Source organism: Ruditapes philippinarum, unplaced genomic scaffold (genome assembly GCF_026571515.1).
Source record: "Ruditapes philippinarum isolate M1 unplaced genomic scaffold, ASM2657151v2 ctg3398_1_1_1_1, whole genome shotgun sequence".
NCBI classification, from domain to species: Eukaryota; Metazoa; Mollusca; class Bivalvia; order Venerida; family Veneridae; genus Ruditapes; species Ruditapes philippinarum.
In genome coordinates this window covers 48220-67515 of record NW_026852538.1, presented here as the reverse complement: position 1 = coordinate 67515, position 19296 = coordinate 48220, and the positions used below count along the sequence as shown (strand labels likewise).

At 34.0% G+C, this 19296-nt stretch overlaps 1 protein-coding gene across 3 annotated transcripts; it reads left to right on the top strand.

The window, feature by feature from the left end:
* Window positions 1-368: 368 nt before the first annotated feature.
* Window positions 369-18640, top strand: LOC132716510 (uncharacterized). 3 transcript variants are annotated; one of them, XM_060699820.1, is made up of 5 exons: window positions 369-569; window positions 3484-3537; window positions 9619-10659; window positions 17661-18176; window positions 18219-18640. In XM_060699820.1, exons 3-5 carry the CDS (start codon window positions 9726-9728, stop codon window positions 18323-18325), a joined length of 1557 nt encoding a protein of 518 aa, XP_060555803.1. In that variant the 5' UTR covers window positions 369-569; window positions 3484-3537; window positions 9619-9725; the 3' UTR covers window positions 18326-18640. The 3 variants fall into 3 exon arrangements, with proteins under 3 accessions (XP_060555803.1, XP_060555790.1, XP_060555795.1); XM_060699807.1 differs by having other exon boundaries at window positions 377-569; window positions 17661-18640; XM_060699812.1 differs by lacking the exon at window positions 369-569 and having other exon boundaries at window positions 3268-3537; window positions 17661-18640.
* Window positions 18641-19296: the final 656 nt, after the last annotated feature.

Genomic DNA, 19296 nt, shown 5'->3' with positions numbered 1-19296 from the left:
TGGAGTATTACTACGCGCCCTCTTTGTACTGAATGACGTATTATACGACCCCCGTACAAGTTTGAAGTGTTTTTTCTTCGGCATTATTATATTGATATTTGTCGAGTAAATATCTGATTTATATACTGGACTTAACTGTAATACAAACAACACTTCAATTGATTTCAATATATTCTGATTGCAAATAGGAGATACTTCTATTTTCTATTGATTTACATCGGAAAAGTCACGGTAAGGTTTATTTAATAATGACATATAAAGGTTTATTTAGTCTACGGTAATCGCGTTTTCATTTTGGTGTCTGCAATCTTTACTTTATTGATACTTGTTGGTATACGGTATTTTTTTATATATGCAAAATTGTTTGAAAACCATTTTTATAGTTGTTATAGATGTCCCATTCGTGTTTAAATATTAAAATAGTTTTGATAGAGTGTTTACAGAGGCGTTTCAATCTAACCCCAAAGCGTATGTGACAAAAGTAAGATAATGCCAGAAACATCTTGTACACTTAAAATCTATATTTACAGACTCTATTGAACCAAGCAAAATTGAAAGCAGGACGAGTCGTAAGTATGATAATAAACTTATGTTTTTACTGTATTTTATTAATGAAAATATAAGATAATGTTGAATCATTTTAAAATACAACAAGAGCCATGTCAACATGACCATCCCCCGCTGAATGTGTTTGCTCATTGGATGAATGTAAATGTAGTAGAGCAGAATAATTAAAATTTAAGAGGTCTTTTGGTAATGAAAACTGATGGCTGAAGTGATTTCAGATTTGAAACCTATGTGAATATTGATGGCTGAAAATAACAAAGGGCAATATCTGAAAAATAATGCAAGGTAGGTTATCATTCTTGTGTGCTGCACCCCTTCTAAGTAAAATCTATCCACCTATCAAAAATTGAATAGGGAAGAGTTATAATTCTTGCGCACAGCATTCCTCCTCAATAAGATCTACCCACCTATGACATTTCATGTTGACATCTCAAACACTTTTGAGTTATGCTCCGCTCAGGTGAAAAATTAAGTATGAAAAATAACAAAGGGCAATAACTCAAAATTTATGAAAGGAAGAGTTATCATTCTTGTGCACTGTACACCTCCTGAGTGAGATCTATGCTCCTATGAAGTTTCATGTTGATATCTCAAAGGCTTTTTGAGTTATGCTTTGGACAAAATTTAATTTTGAAAATAACAAAGGGCAATAACTCAAAAATTATACAGGGTAGAGTTATCATTCTTGTGTACTGCACTCCTCCTCAATGAGGTCTATCTACTTATGAAGTTTCAAGTTGATAGCTCAAATACTCTTTGAGATTTGCTCCGGACAAAAATGTCGGACGGTCGGACGGAAGGAAGGACGAAGACTATTTCTATATCCCCCGCCGCCTTTTGGCGGGGGATAATAAACAGCGCATGTTCATAGGAACATCCAAAAGTTACGTACGCGTTAATGATTTTAAGAACGTTATAGTTAATGATAAAAATGTGTTTCTTGCTTGAAGTCATTTTTCCAAAAGATTTTGAAACTTTATTAAAAAATTATTGTTTAGTTTGAATGGAAACGAGGCTACATTTATCGTATATCCGTTTTTCTTTTGAATAAGGCGAAACAGTTTTAATAATGCTGGATGAAAAAGAACATTAAATGCTTTTAAAATTCGAATTATTTGTAGCAGAAGTTGTTAGAGTATTTATTGTATGGAATGAGCTGGATGGCGTTTGATCATTTTTAATTATGTGTTTAGTCAATATACTTTGAATTGTCATTTGTTTGGTATTGTGTCATATATAATCACTAACGTAGTTTAAAGGATTTGGATTTTTTTTTAGAAAGAACAGCATAAAAATCTAATGTTTTTTATAGATTTCTTCAGATAGAAATACGAAATTGTGTGTATTGAAAATTTTATAGTCGTGAATTGAGAAACAATTGAAAAATGAATAACAACTATAAGACTTAAGGTCGTAATCTATATCCATTTATACAAGGTAAATGTCGCAAGACTTGATGAAATGTCAAGATTTTGTTCGCATTATACATGATATGCTCATTTTGTCAACAAATTTTATAATCATAACGAATTTGAGACTTTTTTATCACATGAAATTCATAGAGATAACTTTTCGACGTACGCGAGTGATATTGTGAGATTATTTTACATTTTTGGCTCAATACTGACTCCTTTTGGACGACTTTGCAGCTATTGAACCTATATTTGCGTCTGATACATGTTTTGCAGTTGCACGAGTCTTTAAAACACTGTTTAACTCAATATTGTCTTTAGCCCACCTGAACACGAAGTCGAAGTGGTAAAGGTCAGGCATAGCGATGTATATATGAACGGAGTCCGTCGTCGTGAGAAGTGCGTCGTCAACACTTAAGCAGTCACAGTTTATGTAATGTAATCAAACTTTGTTAGAATGTTTGTCTCAACAGGTCATGTTTGAATACTACACAACAGCAGATGTCAATTGTTGTATTGCAGCTGTAAAAAGTTGCCCCATACTTCACTGCAGTGTTGTTATATTTTTCTTGTCCTTCGGGATCATTGATGCCAGGCATTATGAAGTGTTAAAAAATGAGTACCACTCAAGCCGGTGCTAAGGGGCGTGAGAAAAGCACTTATTCATTACCCCTCATCAAATCGAGTCAGCATTTTTTGTGCTGTTTGCTTTTGAGGGATCACTTTGTCTCCATATTTTAATCTCATGTCAAAAAATTTGTCAAAGTAGCTAAAAATAGTGTTTTTTTTTTAAATAGTCTATAGCTAGTAGTTATTGTTTTTAGCAAAATTTCTTGAATATTGGACAGAAAGTTTTTTTTTTACATGTTTTTAAGTCAAGTTTGGAAATTGGTCAGCTGGGGTGAAAAACTTACATGGATAACAATGGATCAAAAACTAGGTCACACGGCGCAAATATGTCAAAACATTATTAAAACTCTAAAGTCTACTGTTTTTATCCTAACAATTGGTGAGAAATGTTGTTTTGATAATTTCTAGGTCAAGTTCGAATATAAGTATGCTGTTGTCAAAAACTCGTTTATACAGCACCAATATGGAACATCCTTCTTAACACCTTTGAGGCTTCTTTTCTGATCGTAATATCATGGGAATTAGTCAGAAATATTGCTATGTTGATTTCTAGGTCAGGATCCATTATGGGTCATATGCGGCAAGAAGAACCTTTGTTTCAGTCCAAATACCCTGAACATTGATCAGAAAGGTTGCTTTTGTTTTGATGATTTCAGGGTCAAGTTTGGTCACTTCTTGGTGCTTATCTCATGTCAAAGATTGAAGTTGCAGTTGCAGGAAAAGTCTTCATACTTTCTGCTCACCCATCAAACACATGGTGTCTCAAATTAAGTCAAATAATACTTAACACATATAAGCAACACAATAAAGAATATGTAAACATATATTTGTGTGTTTAGCAGACATTCAACAACATGTGTAATATATATTTTAGAGATTCTGAAGACAGGTGTCAAAGATGAAGATGCAGTCGACATACACGACCCCCGTAAGTGATCTTAGAATGTTAACTTTTAAACAGGAATATCAAAATAAAGTATGAAAGCTTGTTTTATAAATTTGCTGACACTGTCTCCGTTTGCTACATGAACTAATCAATTCTGATTGATTGTTCATCGAGACCTTTAATGTCAATTACTTCGGTTCTGTTTCCTGGATCATTCATACAATTTGCTGATATATGAGGAAACATGTTTTTTCCAAGCAAATATTAAATCCTATTATGTTTACTTTCTTGTTATTTACTACATCTTAGCAGGTATAGAAAATATAAGAAACTTTTAGTAATTCGTTTGTTACGTTTTAAAAGGTAAACTTTCTAAATTAGATTTGTATGAATATTCCTTTTATACTTGCAAAAATACGAACATATTGGACATCACAGAGGCATTTGCATTTGTAACTATGTAGCTGCTGTTCATCTGTGATAATACAAATTTTCCTCATGAATTTTGCACAATGTGCTTGCAGCAAGTTGGTTGAGTTTTTATATCAAAACAAGGTCGCAAGCTAATAATTTGAATTATTTTTTTAAGCAGTAGAAATATATCTTAAAGATTAAACAATATCTTAATGACAATGTCAAACTTTTCATGTATTGAACAATTTCGTTTTCAGACATTTTGGCTAAAGAAAAGAATATGTAAATATTTGTATGAATATTATCTTGTGTATGTAGAAATTGTTTATAAGTAATTCAAAACTTTTCGGACTTTTCCTTCCAACTAAGGAAAATTCGAAATCAGTGATGTGTCCCAACAGGTTGCTTCAAGGTGATTCACAAACCAATTCTATTTGTCGAAAACCAATTTAAATCCCTGAAATATTTCAAAATCATTCCAATGTTCATAAACAACAATTTAGAAAAGCAAGCAATGCATTCCATTTCTTCAGTTCCGTTTCCTGGATCATTTATTTTGTGTCAGATAAGGAAACATGGTTGTTTCCAAAAAAAAAATGTTTATTTTTTAATGTTTACTTTCTTACATTTTAAATTACTACATCTTAGCAGGTACAAAATAAATATTCAGTAATGTTTCGTAATTCGCTACTTAAGTTTTACTAGGTAAAAATTCAAATTAGACGGTATCTCAAATAAATATTCTTTTTATACCTACGAGTATATTAAATTCACCGAAGCAACAACAACGCAAACACACTGGACATCTCCGTCTTGTATATAGTCGCATAAATTAGAAACATATTATGCAATAACATTGAGGATGCTAACATGATTTCACGATAATTACAGTCTGCAAAAATTGTTCACTTTATATATTATAGAGGTAACAGTTCAAGCAAAAGTCTTCATACTTCTTGATTATCACTCAAACACGTGCTCTTTTAATTAAAGTAAAATAATGCTTTACCAGTTTTAGCAAAACAATGATTTACATACATCAGTTGAACAGTACAAGAAGTATTGTGTATTAAACGGTTCGTAATTCGCTAGATAAATTTTACTAGAAACCATTTCTAATTAAGACGGTATATTAATTGTGTAATCTTTTCATATCTGTATAAAGTTCACCAAGCAACAACAACATGAACATAATAGAAATTACCGAGGCAATTGCTTAAGTCACTAAGCAGCTGCTGTTATATGTGAAAATAGAGTATATCCTCCTTAGGTTTTGAACAGTTTCTTTGCAAAAAAATATGTTGAGTTATTATATCAAAACAAGGTAACCTAAGAATATAAAGCTTTTATGTCGCGAGCTTATAATTATATCCCCACAATCGAAATTTAGGGTGGACGGTATATAGGAGTCATATTGTCGCGTGCCAGCAGTACAGGGCTTAAACAGGAGTTGTTTGTTGATCTATTTTGGTAGCGCTATCTTTTGCAATCTTATAGGGACGTTACTGTACTAATGGTTCAAATTAATAAGGCAAAGACTTTAAGGATGAGACATCTGCATGCAGTTGAACCATATATGTATATGAAAAATGTAGTACAAATCAGATATAACACTTCTACAAATTTTATTTTGTGTATAAATAAATGTCATCACATAATATAATATATAATAGTTATTATAGCAGCAATTGTCACAATTATTCAAAGAAAAATGATGAACAATGCTCATTTGTAATTAAATACACACAGACTTCAGTTATTAAGATGTTGTTACAACATATGAGTTTGTTAACTTATTATACTTTTGAATAATTTACTATAGCACAGCACAGGATGCATTTAAATCAAAATTTCGCTGATATCATCGCGTATTAAATTAAGACGTTAACGGCGTTCCATAAAAATATATGCAAGTCAGTGAACCGTAGCCGCTTATATCATTAAAAATTTTATCAATAACAGCAGAAAAATAATGTTCAAAGTCAATAAATATTAATTATATATTGCGAGATGTAACAAATTATGATGTAAATTCTTGTAAAATGAGTATCTTGTAATACTAAATGAATTGTATTTCTGTAAAGAATCTTGCTTACTAGAGCGCCTACGAATTAATACAATAAGTTAAATGGCCGCAAAAATTTATAATGTTTCAAATTTTCTAAGAATGCGTAAAAGGATGCTGCATCTAAGACAAGACTAGACTGACTCAAACGGCTGATTTTGCCGTATTTATACGAACTGCTCAAAAGTGGTTGGAATGGTAGAAAACGACCAACAACCAAAAAATGGTTGACGGCTGTCAGACAAAAATGATCGGAAACGATCATAAACTGATCGGACTCAACTTAACTTAAATGGAGGAAAATTTTACAATAAAAGAGCTATAAGCAAATACAATAATGACTATTTCCAAAAATTCTCTACCTTTTGTGATGTAATTTCTTTTGTACCAAAACTGAACATCTTCTGCCTACTAGTGTTTACAAAACTAACTGATTCAACAGCTATAAATAGCCATTAATGCAAAGTACAAAATGGTGGCGTACAGTAAATTTCCAACACATGGAAATTAATTTTCAAGGAAAATACAGTGAAATATGTGGATTTTAACAAAGTTACTTGGCAGTTTGTTAGAGAATTACATTATTCCTCTGAGGAAATCAGACTTTACATAAAAATACAAACATTTAAGGAATAATGACAGCTTAAAGTCAAGATTAATAGGATTGTTTACAAACAATTACAGCTAAAGTGTCACGGATAAGGATTTCTTACACATAAAGTACCATCAGCTAATACCATTGGTATAACCTGTTTAAATGAGCTAAAGTGTGTTGTTTAAATGTCAATGCACAGTTCATTTTTCATTTTATGCCTTGTTAAAATCAAAAAGTGGTATTGGTAGAAGCCACTAATAAAGTAAAGTTCATGTAGGTAAGTTTTCTTAATACATAATTGTTACACAGTTCACAGTTCAATTAATGATTAATGCCTGATATCTGAAACACATCAATATTGTCGGTCGGTTATTCGGTCGTTCCATCGGTCCGTCCACTTCATGGTTTCCGGACAATAACTAGAGTTTGGAATGAAGAATTGTAATCAAAATAGGTATATTCCAACCTTATGTTGAAACCCTGGTTGGCATTGCATTTGGACCACTTGAGGTCAAGATTAAGGTCACCGTTACAACAAATAGAAAAATGATTCCGGACAATAACTAGAGTTAGAAATGAGATATTGTAATCAAACTTTGTGTATAGCAAACTTATATGAAGATCCTATTTGGTATTGCATTTGTACTACCCGGGGTCAAGGTCACCGTTACTAAAAATGGAAAAATGGTTTCCGGACATAAAATAGAGTTAGGAATTGATATTGTAAACAAACTTGGTTTAAAGCAAGCTGATATCAAGATGCCGGTTGTTATTATATTTGGATCCCCTGCGGTCAAGGCCAATGTCATCGTTACTTCAAATATAAAAATGGTTTCCGGACAATAACTAGAATTGGGAATGAGATATTGTTATCAAACTTGGTGAATAGCAAGCTTATATGAAGAACCTCATTGGTTTTGCATTTGGACCCCCTGGGATCAAGGTTTAAGGACACCGTTACTAAAAATAGAAAAAGGTTTAAGGACACCGTTACTAAACATAGGAAAAATAATACACATGAACTGTCACTCTGCCTTGCCTATTTTTTGAATTATTGCCCTTTGTTTATTTTTACACTTCGAACATTGTCTTGGAGATAACCCTTAAACGACAAAGGGTATAAACAAGAAACTTTGAAGGTAGATAGATCTCATTGAGTAGAAGTTCAGTGCAAAAGAAACGTAAGTCTGCCTTGCCTAATTTTGGAATCATTGCCCTTTGTTAATTGTATTCGTTGAACTTTGTCCGGGACGAGAAGGGAAATTTAGGTAACTAGATCTCATTGAGTAGAAAATCAGTGTTAGAGAATTTCACTTTACCTTGGCTAATTTTAGAGTTATTGCCTTTTGTTTATTTTTAAACTTTGAAATTTTTCCGGGACATAACTCTCAAACCACAGGGGTATTAACAAGAAACTTTGCAGTTAGATAGATCTTATTGAGAAGAAATGCAGTACAAAAGTTACTTTGCCTAATTTAAGAGTTATTGCCCTTTGTCTATTTTTACACTTTAAACTTTGACCAAGATATTACTTTAAACGACAAAGGGTATTAACAGAAAATTTTGTAGGTCGATAGATCTCATTGAGTAAAAGTGCAGTGCAAAAATCAATAACTCTGCCTTCTCTTATTTTTGAGCTATTGCCTTTTGTTTATTATTAGACTTTAAACTTTGTCCATGACATACCTTGAGAACTATGAAAGGTGTCAACATGAAACCTTGTAGGTAGATAGAATTCACGGTGTAGAACTGCAGAAATATCCGGGATAAAGAACGTATTGCTCTTAGAAGAAGTCATAAAACTTCAATTTATCTTACTATTGTAGGACAATTAATCCAAAAACTTTTGAAAGAATAAACAAACTACTGCATTGTCTTTATGTGCAAAATTATAAACTTAACAGCACGTTTTTTTATTAGCGCCGAGTGTCGAGGGTATTCGGGATTTGTGACAATTTCTAGTTAAATAACATGTAATGCAAAATATTCTGACTGAACTGACTTATTGAGACAATAACAACACTATACATAGTATCCCAAAAGGCAAATGTACGCATTTTCATGCCGACGCCAACTTAACTGGTCGCTGGCAAATTGTCATCTCATATATCTCTGCTTTCCACCCAGGTACTTTACAAAATCTAATGTATTGATCTTTTGGATCGAGATAAGTCTAGTCTTTTCAATGACTACTTTTTGCATATTAATTATATAAGAAGTTAAGAATATGATAAATGATCCCAATCTGTTGGTAACAAAGAATTATGATCCAGTAAATTATTTATTTTATCACATTGGCGTCTGTATGAGTGAAAACTTATTTCAAGGAAATCATTGGTACGATTAATTTACATGTGTAATTAGTCTAAAAGTTATTTTGTTAAAGTTAATTAACTGGGTTACTATTTACGTAAACAAAGAAATATATTTTGCGCAATTATAGTTTTGAATGAATACATACATTGAACATGCATGTAGTTGTCGAGTTTTGTGTCATATGATAAATGGAAAATCGACTATTCTTATGGTAATATCCTTTCGTGCAAACAAATAAACTCTAAAAATGTAGGAATAGTTCAATTGGTTTCATTTTTTAATGGACACATTAAATTATAAATGTGTCGCATGTTTAACTTTATAATTGCGAAAATGAACATGAAAAAAAAAAATGAAAAACAAGAATGACACCATTGCGTTCTCAGGAGGTAAATGATAACCCCCTTCGGTATTATAAATAGTATATGACATTGTGTAATATTCGAACATGATCCCCAAGATAAAAAATATTTACACGGATATTACATGCTTGCAAATACCTAAAATATCGAAATATATCTATGTCCCCTAAAACTATTAATGAGTTTTTATTTTTTTTTTTGTAGAAATGATCAACCTTACAGAACATGAGTTGTTTCCCTTCAAATCAAATTAACAATGTTAATAATAATAATTCAATACCCAATAAAAAGTACGTTTTATGCCATTTGCTTATTGTTAAATTTCAATTTATGCACACACTATACCGACGTACTTTTTAATATTTTTCTAGTTGATGACGATGAAACGTTAGATCCATTTCTCTGTTCGGGGACAGTAAAAAGCATTAGAAAATTAATTGAATCAAGAAGGCTGCCAAGACAAAGAATACTTGATGAGATGTGCCAGATTTTTGGGAGGAAATCCAAAGCCATAATCGCCACATGCAAGGCAATTTGTGAACATATCAAATCAAAACATGTCGCTATTGCATATGTTTGGGCTGCTTATACAATTGAAAACCCACAAAGAATAACTTTTGTAATAACTGTGAAGCACAAGTCAGAAGGTAGCAAAAGTAAAGAGCCTCTTCGTTTAGAGAAATTGATCCAGTATTCATTTGTTAAACAATACGTTGGCGATTTTAGCTTAGAAGGCTCTGAGGTAATTAAGCAACAGGCTTCACATGCTGCGAAATTAGATGAAGAATTCTATCAAAATCTTCAGACTTGCATTTCAAAACACTCTGAAAATTTGATGAAGAAGCACAAGTATCTGTCAATTATATCTGCATGCTCAAATAGATCAAAAGGATTTGGCGCTTCATGGAAATTGCTTCCTGAAAAGTGTATCGTTTTCTATGTCCAAAAAAAGAATTATATTCCAATTGATGAAGAACCGTTTGAAACAAGTTATGACAGTATTCCAGTTGATGTTAGAGAAGGTGTCTTTATTCCGTACGGACATACTGCCGGAGAAAAGCTAAATCCTGTTAGGATGGGATGTCAAATAGGTGGAGATAGTTTTACAGGCACCCTTGGCTGTTTTATAGATCATCCTCAATACGGAGTTTGTGGGCTGACATGCGCACATGTACTTTTACATTCATTGAAGCTTGAGAAGTTGAAATCATTAGGTAGGATGAAATGGCCATTGCATGGTTTGTCCACAAATGTTTATCAGCCTGCTGATAACCAGTCTGTATTAGGAAACGTTGTTCAACTTATCTGCAAAAAAGGCTCAGGCAATACCTGTGGAATGGATGTGGCTCTGTTCAGAATCATAGACAGACAACCGAAAACGGCAAGTTTCCCTGACACAACGGCGAATTCGGGTATCAATTTTAATTATTCTTGTATGTTTTTGTATTTTGGTACTTTTTCTTATAAAGTGAAATAAGTACAATATTCATCATTGTAAGCTCACTAGAGCACTACGTTGTCTAGGTGAGCTATTGCATCACACACCGTCCGGTTTCCGTCAGTTTGCACTTCTTCAAACAACATCTCCTAAACGATATGGTCAATAATATCAAAACTTTCTTGAAATGATCTTAGTGTCATATTCTTTTAAAATTTTTAAAAATTCATTACATGCAAAATATGATTGTCATAGCAGCCGAAAGAAAATCATTTAAAAACCATTTCCTCCTAAGCAGTGAAAAGGTCAAACTTAGGTACGTGGCATGACAACATGTAGCTGACCTCTTCCAAGTTTTATCAAAATTTACTCTGCCCAAAGGCCTCATGGCTTTTCCTAACATATTTATTGCATTTTTTTTAATTGATCCTCTATGAAGCCTTAATGGTTAGAACAATCAAAGCGGCCTCTACTTCTTCAAATAATAGCCCCGGGGTCAAAATTGGCCCGTCCAAAGAGATCATCGGCTTTTCTTATATAATATAGTAAATTAAAGTCTAAAAAGTCATCTCCTTTGAAACTTTGGAGGCTAGAGCTTGGACATTTTAACGCATTTTTAAGTAAAAATGTTGGTTGCCACAGTCTCAAGTTTGAAAGATTTCAGTGTCTGTGTTTATGTTTGGAATATAAATATGTCGTTTTGAAACTAATCTCATGTCAAAATCAATTTTGGCTCCAATCCGTTCGTTATGTTTTTACTTATAAAATATATCTTACCGTTACAAAACGTGCTCATGGTGAGCTATTGTGACCGGGTTATGTCCGTCATGCGTCGTTAAATTTTGTTTCAAACAACATCCTCCTTAACCATTGTGCCGATGCTGTTAAAAATTAATTTTAAGCACGATTGTTATATTTAAATATTTAAAAACCTTGTTCCTCAAAACCACAAGGGCAAGAACTGTTCCTTTCGAACACATGGAACAAATTAATATACTTTCTGTAAAATTTTAATATAAAACATAATAAGACGAAGAGAGCAAAGGTTTGACCTTCTTTGTCAATGTCAATATCAAATGTCATCATTTTGTATCCAAAATTTCTTTTCTGCTCTGTCTCTTTTAAAAAGATAGAAATAAATTCAAGTATTCGATAGAAATATCACCTATAAAGACTTATATAGGAAAACAAGTCTCATTGTGTGAAACTATAATATCTAGAGAAAATACATCTATGTATTTAATGCATGTAGTATTGCCTTATTGACCTTTACAAAATTGAAATGAGTCATGATCCTGGGTTCAATATTGGCTCGGAACTTGGATATTTGCCATGTAACATCACTTAGGAACGACGACATCTATTTGTAGTTGTCTTTAAAGTTAAAATAATAATGACCGTAAAGTAAAACTTGGCTGTACTCCTTTATGCTGGCTAATGTATAGGAAAATATAGAAAAACAATATCCCTAAAGAAAAACACATATCTTTTTGTGAAATATAATAATGCCCAGAGCTTCTGTATTTTACAAAGGGTGTTGTCTAGTAGACCTCCATAAAATAGTAATGAATCATGCACTTAGGGTAAAACAAGCATGTCCCCACTCTGATCATAAGGATAATTAAAATAAAGCATGTTAAGACAAGTTTCTCGATCGGTTCTGTTCGCATATTGAAATATATTTTTTAGTTCCCACTTTTTTTCGAGGAAAAAGGTGGTACTGTTACAGTAAAGTCTGCAGTCCCGTTGCCGTCCGCAATTTAAAACGTAGATCATTGCTTATAAGTTTTTGGTTTATTGTCTTCATAAATGGCCACGACAACCCGTTGACAAAACCTTTAAATTCAACAAACTAAACTGGACCTTCATTAATAAGCAATGTTCAAAGGTATTAATTTTTCTTGAAATGTGCTGCCTTTTGTGGCTATCGTTATATTTTAGTATGTGAGAAGTTAGCAGTGAACAGTAAGCTAAGCAAAAAAGCATTTCAATTTATATAGGGAAGGCAATGATCTGCTGTAATGCTTAGCTGTTTTGGGCATCTAGAAGGGCATTCCTAAATAAAGTTTAAAAATGCTCTGCTGCAATACTCAGCTGTCTTGGCAATCTAGCAGAGCATTCCTAGCTATAGTGAAAAAATGCTCTGCTGGAACGTTCAGCTTGCTAGGCAATCTAGCAATGCAAAACTAAATAAAGTATTACAATGCTCTGCTGGAATGCTCAGCTGGCTGGTTAAGCTGGCTATGCAATCTAGCAGGGCGTTACTAAATATAGTGCAAAAATGTTCTACTGGAATGCTAAGCTGGCTAGGTTTTCTAGCAGGGCGTTACTAAATATAGTGTAAAATGCTCTGCTCGAATGCTAAGCTGGCTAGGCAATCTAGCAGTGCATTACTAAATAAAATGTAAAAATGTTCTGCTGGAATGCTCAGCTGGCTAGTTAAGCTGGCTATGCAATCTAGCAGGGCGTTACTAAATATAGTGTAAAACGCTCTGCTGGAATGCTAAGCTGGCTAGGCAATCTAGCAGTGCATTACTAAATATAGTGTTAAAATGTTCTGCTTGAATGCTAAGCTGACTAGGTAATCCAGCAGGGCGTTACTAAATATAGTGTTAAAATGTTCTGCTGGAATGCTAAGCTGGCTAGGCTTTCTAGCAGGGCGTTACTAAATATAGTGTAAAAATGCTCTTCTGGAATGCTAAGCTGGCTAAGCAATCTAGCAGTGCATTACTAAACATAGTGTAAAAATGCTCTGCTGGCATGCTAAGCTGGATAAGCAATCTCGCAGGACATTCCAAAATAAAGTATAAAATTGCTTTGCTGCAATACTCTGCTGTCTTGGCAATCTAGCAGGGCATTACTAAATAAAGTGTAAAAATGCTCTGCTGGAATGCTAAGCTGGCTACGCAACCTAGCAGGGCATTCCTAAATATGGTGTAAAAATGCTCTGCTGGAATGCTCAGCTGGCTAGGATATCTTTTAGAGGATTCCTAAATATAGTGTTAAAACTGCACTGATGGAATGCTTAGCTGACTAGGCAATCTAGCATGGCATTCCTAGATATAGTACAAATGCTATGCTTGAATGCTCAGCTGACTAGTCAATCTAGCAGTGCATTCCTAAATATAGTGTTAAATGCTCTTCTGTCTTGGCAATCTAGCAGGCCATTCCTTAATATAGTGTAAAAATGCTCTGCTGGAATGCTTAGCTGGCTAAGAAAGTATGCAGTGTATATTGTAAATATGCTCTGCTGCAATGCTCAGCTGACAAAGTGATATAGCTGGACATTCTTAAATATAGTATTAATTTTGCGTTATATTCCAAGCTGGCTAACCAACCTAGCAGAACATTCTGCTAAATAGTGTGAAAATGCTGTGTTTGCAGTGCATTCTGAATTATAGTATTATTATGCTCTGCTGGAATGCTCAGCTGACAGACTGATTCTTAATTCCAGGATTTATTGTTGCCAACGTTTTATTTTCGACTTCTAGGCACTTCTGAGGCACTCGCAGACATTCAGGAATTTTTGGTGCAACTAGAAATAATGATATTTTTGACTTCTAGGGACCTTAAAGAGACTTTTTCATTGTCCTGCGACTTTTTGATGGACACTCACGGGTTTCCAGGAAATTTGGTGCCAATGCTGATATTGACAATTAAGACTTCTAGGGACCCTCAAGTGTCTATTGTGTTGGTCTGCGACTGATTCTACGACACTCGCAGACTTTCAGGAATGGTTGGTGCCAATGGAAATAATCATATTTTGACCTCTAGGGACCGTTAAGAGTCTATTTCATTGGCCTGCGGCGTATTGTTGGACACTTGCAGACTTTCAGGGAAGTTTGGTGCCAATAGAGATGATGGCAGGTTTGACCTCTAGGGACCCGCCAGAGTCAATTGTTCTGTCTGCGACTGATTCTGGATCACTCGCGGACTTTCAGGAATCTGTGCTGTCAATGGAGATTATGACATTTTTGACTTCGAGCGACCCACAAGAGTTCATTTAGCTGGTCTGCGACTGATTTTGGGACACTTGAAGACTTTCTGATTTTTTTATGCCAATGGAGATAATGACATTTCTGACTTCTTAGGAACCGTCAGAGTACATTTCTTTGGTCTGCACTGATTCTTTGAGAATCCCAGACTTTCAGGATGTTTGGTGCTATTGCAGATCATGACGTTTTTTTAATTTTAAGGACCTCTTAGTCAGAAGCAGAGCATTTTTACTCTAAAATGTCATTATCTGCATTAGCACCAAAAATTCCTGAAAATCTGCAAGTGCCCAATAATCAGTCGCAGACAAACGAAATAGACTCTGGCTGGTCAAAAGTTGTCAAAATGTAATTATCTCTATTGGCACCAAAAGTTCTTGAAAGTCTGCGACTGTCTAAGAATAAGTCGCAGACCAAACAAATGGACCCTGGATGGTCCCTAGAAGTAAAAAATGTCATTACCTGCATTGACATCAAAATTCCTGAAAGGTTGCGAGTGACTCAGAATCAGTCGCAGACTTACGAAATAGACTCAGGTGTGTCTGAGAGTGTTCTAGAAACAGTCGCAGACCAACATGGACACTCGAGGGTCCCGTAGAAATAAAAAGTGTCATTATCTGCATTGGCACTAAATATTTCAGAAAGTCTACGAGTGCCAAATAATCAGTTACAGACCAACGAAATGGACTAGTAAAGGTTACTAGAACCCAAAATAAGCTATCAATCAATTTGTACCAACATCCTGGAAGTCTTCGAGGATGTCAGTCGAAGGCGCAGACAAAGACCAGTGTAATAGTTCTCGCAACAAAAATAAAATTTTCAGAGGCATAAGGAGTAAAAGATTATAAGGAGTAAAAGAGAAAAAATATCTACTCTGTATTTAACAATGCCCGTCTAGATCGCTCTGCCAGCTTGGCATTTCAGCAGAAAATAATTATACTTTATTTAAGAATGCCCTTCTTGTTTGCCTAGACAGCTCAGCATTCCGACAAATTTTTACACTAATTTCCAGAATGTTGAGCATTTTTAACACTATATTTAGAAATGCCCTACTACATTAAGGAATGTCCCGCTAGATTGCTTAGCCAGCTGAGCATAACAGCAGAGCATTTTTTACACTATATTAAGGAATGCCCCCCCACCCCCTTAGATTGCCTAGCCAGCTGAGCATACCAACAGATCATTTTTGTGTCCCACCTTTAGTGGCAGGCATTTAGATTTACCCTTGTCCGTCCGTCCGCACTCACAGGACAGTAATTATGTGCTAGAGGGACAATAGGTAACTGTTCTTTCTCTTTGATGTCATTCATTCCGTAATGCTTTTATGTGGCTATTTTCTTTTGTGTGGCTAAAAAGAACAATAGAGAGAACAATAGAGTAGCCACATAATTACTGTCCTGTGAGAACTTCCGTCCTTCCGTCCGTCCGTTTGTTCTCTTTTGTGTCGCACGTAACTCAAAAAGTATTTGACCTAGAGTCATGAAACTTTACAGGAAAGTTGATCAGCATGTGTAGTTGTGCACCTGGGTACTTTTTGTCTGGATTTTAGTATTTAGAGTTATTGCCCCTGACTTAGTAAATTTTTGCAATTTTCAACTTGTGTCGCATGTAACTCAAAAAGTATTTGACCTAGAGTTATGAAACTTTTCAGGAATGTTGATCAGTATGTGAAGTTGTGCACCTGGGTATTTTCGTCTAGATAGTTTTAGTATCTTAAGAGTTATTGCCTTTGACTTAGTAAATTTTTGCAGTTTTCAACTTGTGTCGCATGTAACTCAAAAAGGATTTGACATAGAGTCATGAAACTTTACAGGAATATTAATCAGCATGTGTAGTTGTGCAACTGGTTGTGCAACTGGGTATTTTCGTCATGATTTATTTAGTATTTTTAGAGTTATTGCCCTCAACTTAGAAAATGTTTGCAATTTTCAACTTGTGTCGCATGTAACTCAAAAGGGATTTGACATAGATTCATTAAACTTAATGGGAAGGTTGCTCAGCATATTTAGTTTTGCACCTGGGGTTTTGCTTGTGGATTTATCCAGTATTTGTAGAGTTATTTCCCTGGACTTAGTAAAAACTGTTTCGTTGTGTTGTTATTTGTTCCTTGAGTGCTTGAGTGCTTGAGTTAGAATCGACCAACCTTACAGGAATAATGATCAACATCACTAAATTACAGGAATAATTATTCACATCACTGTGAAGCTATAAACCTGGAACTTTTTTTTTAGTTTTGTTAGAGTTATTGCCCTTGACTTACAGTAGTATAAATTTGCATTTTCAACTTGGGGTTTGCTTGTGGATTTATTCAGTATTTGTAAAGTTCTTTCCCTTTACTTAGTAAAAGATTTTTAGTTTTCAAAAAATATTTGACCTAGAGTCATTCGTTTGACAGACCGACGTATTTAGATAAAAATAAGGAAACATAGCAAAAAAATAGATCATATTTTTTTTCTATTACGTTTCATGGAAATTTATAAGTGATTCCATTTACAACATTAAATTTCTAATCATTCTTTGAGGAATATCTTAACAATGAAACGTCCATGTACATATTCCATTTGGTACATATTGCACCGACTCAGCGGAACTCTTGATAGATTATACCAAAGTGTTTTTGCATCAGTTATGAGTTGTGAATAATTTGCAGAGCAATAAGATTATCTTTTTCTCATTTTGATATTTGCCATCACTTTTCTTCCATACCAAAATATATTGATAACGGCGTTGTTTATAATATGTCAGTTTTATCTTACGTCAGATCAAAACGCTTTATGTTATAATGTTCATTTTTATAACCAAAAGAAACATATACCGCGATGCTTAGTCATTGCTCGTGTCATTTTAGTACACTTAAAATACATTTACTTTCATTAGATGTTAACTTTATATTAGTAAACATGCTTATGGTTCAAGTTAAAATAATAACCTATAACTGTTTATCAACTTCCAATATTTAAAGTTATTCACGACTGTATTACAGGATCAGGTATTCAGACAATAAACTATGACAGCTGGCGAATGTGTTGTACAGATTTGCTGTATTTAACTCAGTATCGTGTGGTGAAATTTGGATCGAGAACAGAATTAAGAGATGGAAAGATAAAATTTGGTGGTATGGGAGTCAAAAAAATAAAGAGTTGTCCACTTTTTTCAGGATGTGCAACTATAACATTGTTTAACCAAATTGAAGTTGAAAATTATACACCTGGCCTTCCTTTTGCTGACCAAGGCGACTCAGGGGCACTTGTCTTCGTTGTTGACAACAATTCTCAACATACATGTATAGGGATTGTAGAGGGAGGTACAACATACGGGACAGTGGTCGTTACTCCTATTGTTCCTATATTAGAGGAACTTAACGTGCCTGGTTTAAAAAGTTTTGAAAAAGAAACGACTTTGTCGCATATCCATGATAACATAAATAACTTAGGAGCACATATAAACACAGTTGCTAGTGACGTTCAAAGCATGCATACTGATATTCAGGGCCTTCAAGGTAATATGCAGACTGTTTGCAATGATATTCAGGGCCTTCAAGGTAATATGCAGACTGTTTGCAATGATATTCAGAGCATCAACAGCAACATGCAAAATATGGGAAGTGCAGTTCAGCAAATAATACATCTTTTAAATCCTCCCCGCTAAGTTGCTGCACAGCAGTATCCATGATCGAAAGAATCACATGGCTTAAAACAATGACCATAATGATTATTTCGTGTTCAAATATTGCATCCCATGCTTTATGCTTTTAAGAATCTTAGTAATCAGTTTCGTATTTGCTGTTTGCTGTGATAGATTTTTGGGATTTGGTTCCTGTGTGAATATTATGTCTAATACAATGGTGAACAATTAAAGTTGGTGTAGTAACTGTATAGCTAAAGACACGGTACTCCTTAGTTACTTCAATATATTTTGTTAACGCTTGCTAAATGTTGTTTCCTAATGATTGTTAGACAGTATTTTTTTTCTTTGTTGTTTTCATGATATAAAGCCATGTTTTTTTTCTCCTATGATTGTAAAAACGCTGTCAACAGTGATTGCGACTTTTTGGATATAAAGCATTAAACTTTATGTTGAACTAAAACTTTTATTTAAGTTTTTATGTAGTTTATGCATAGAAATAACATAATTATGTTTCATATTATCAAACACATATTTCACTATGATACCATATTCTTTTTAAATACCCTTAAATTTAAAACAATGATTTGTATGTCCCCTTCGAAGAAGCGGGGTTATATTGTTTTGCTAATGTCTGTCTGTCTGTCTGTCTGTCTGTCTGTCGGTCGGTCGGTCGGTCGGTCTGTCTGTCTGTTCGTCAGTAGACCACAAGGTTTCCGCTGATAATGTTAATAACTATTTATCTCAAAGTCTTCATATTTCACATATTGACTAATCATGTTAAGTACAAGACCTCTTATTGATTTTTGGGTAACTAGTTCAAAGGTCTTGAAAACAAATGATCATAAAGTCTTTATATGTCACATATTGATTGTTAAACAGGTAGATTACCCCTATCTTTTTTTTGGTCTTTAGGTCAATGTCACGGGGATCTTAAATATGTCAGTCTCTCTATTGGTAGACAGCACATTGGTCATAAATAATAGATGACCCCT

Coding starts and splice junctions, on each gene's coding strand:
- LOC132716510 (XM_060699807.1), top strand. CDS start 9,726: ATGTGCCAGATTTTTGGGAGGAAATCCAAAGCCATAATCGCCACATGC. Junction 10,660..17,660: donor TGACACAACGGCGAATTCGG/GTATCAATTTTA, acceptor ACTGTATTACAG/GATCAGGTATTCAGACAATA.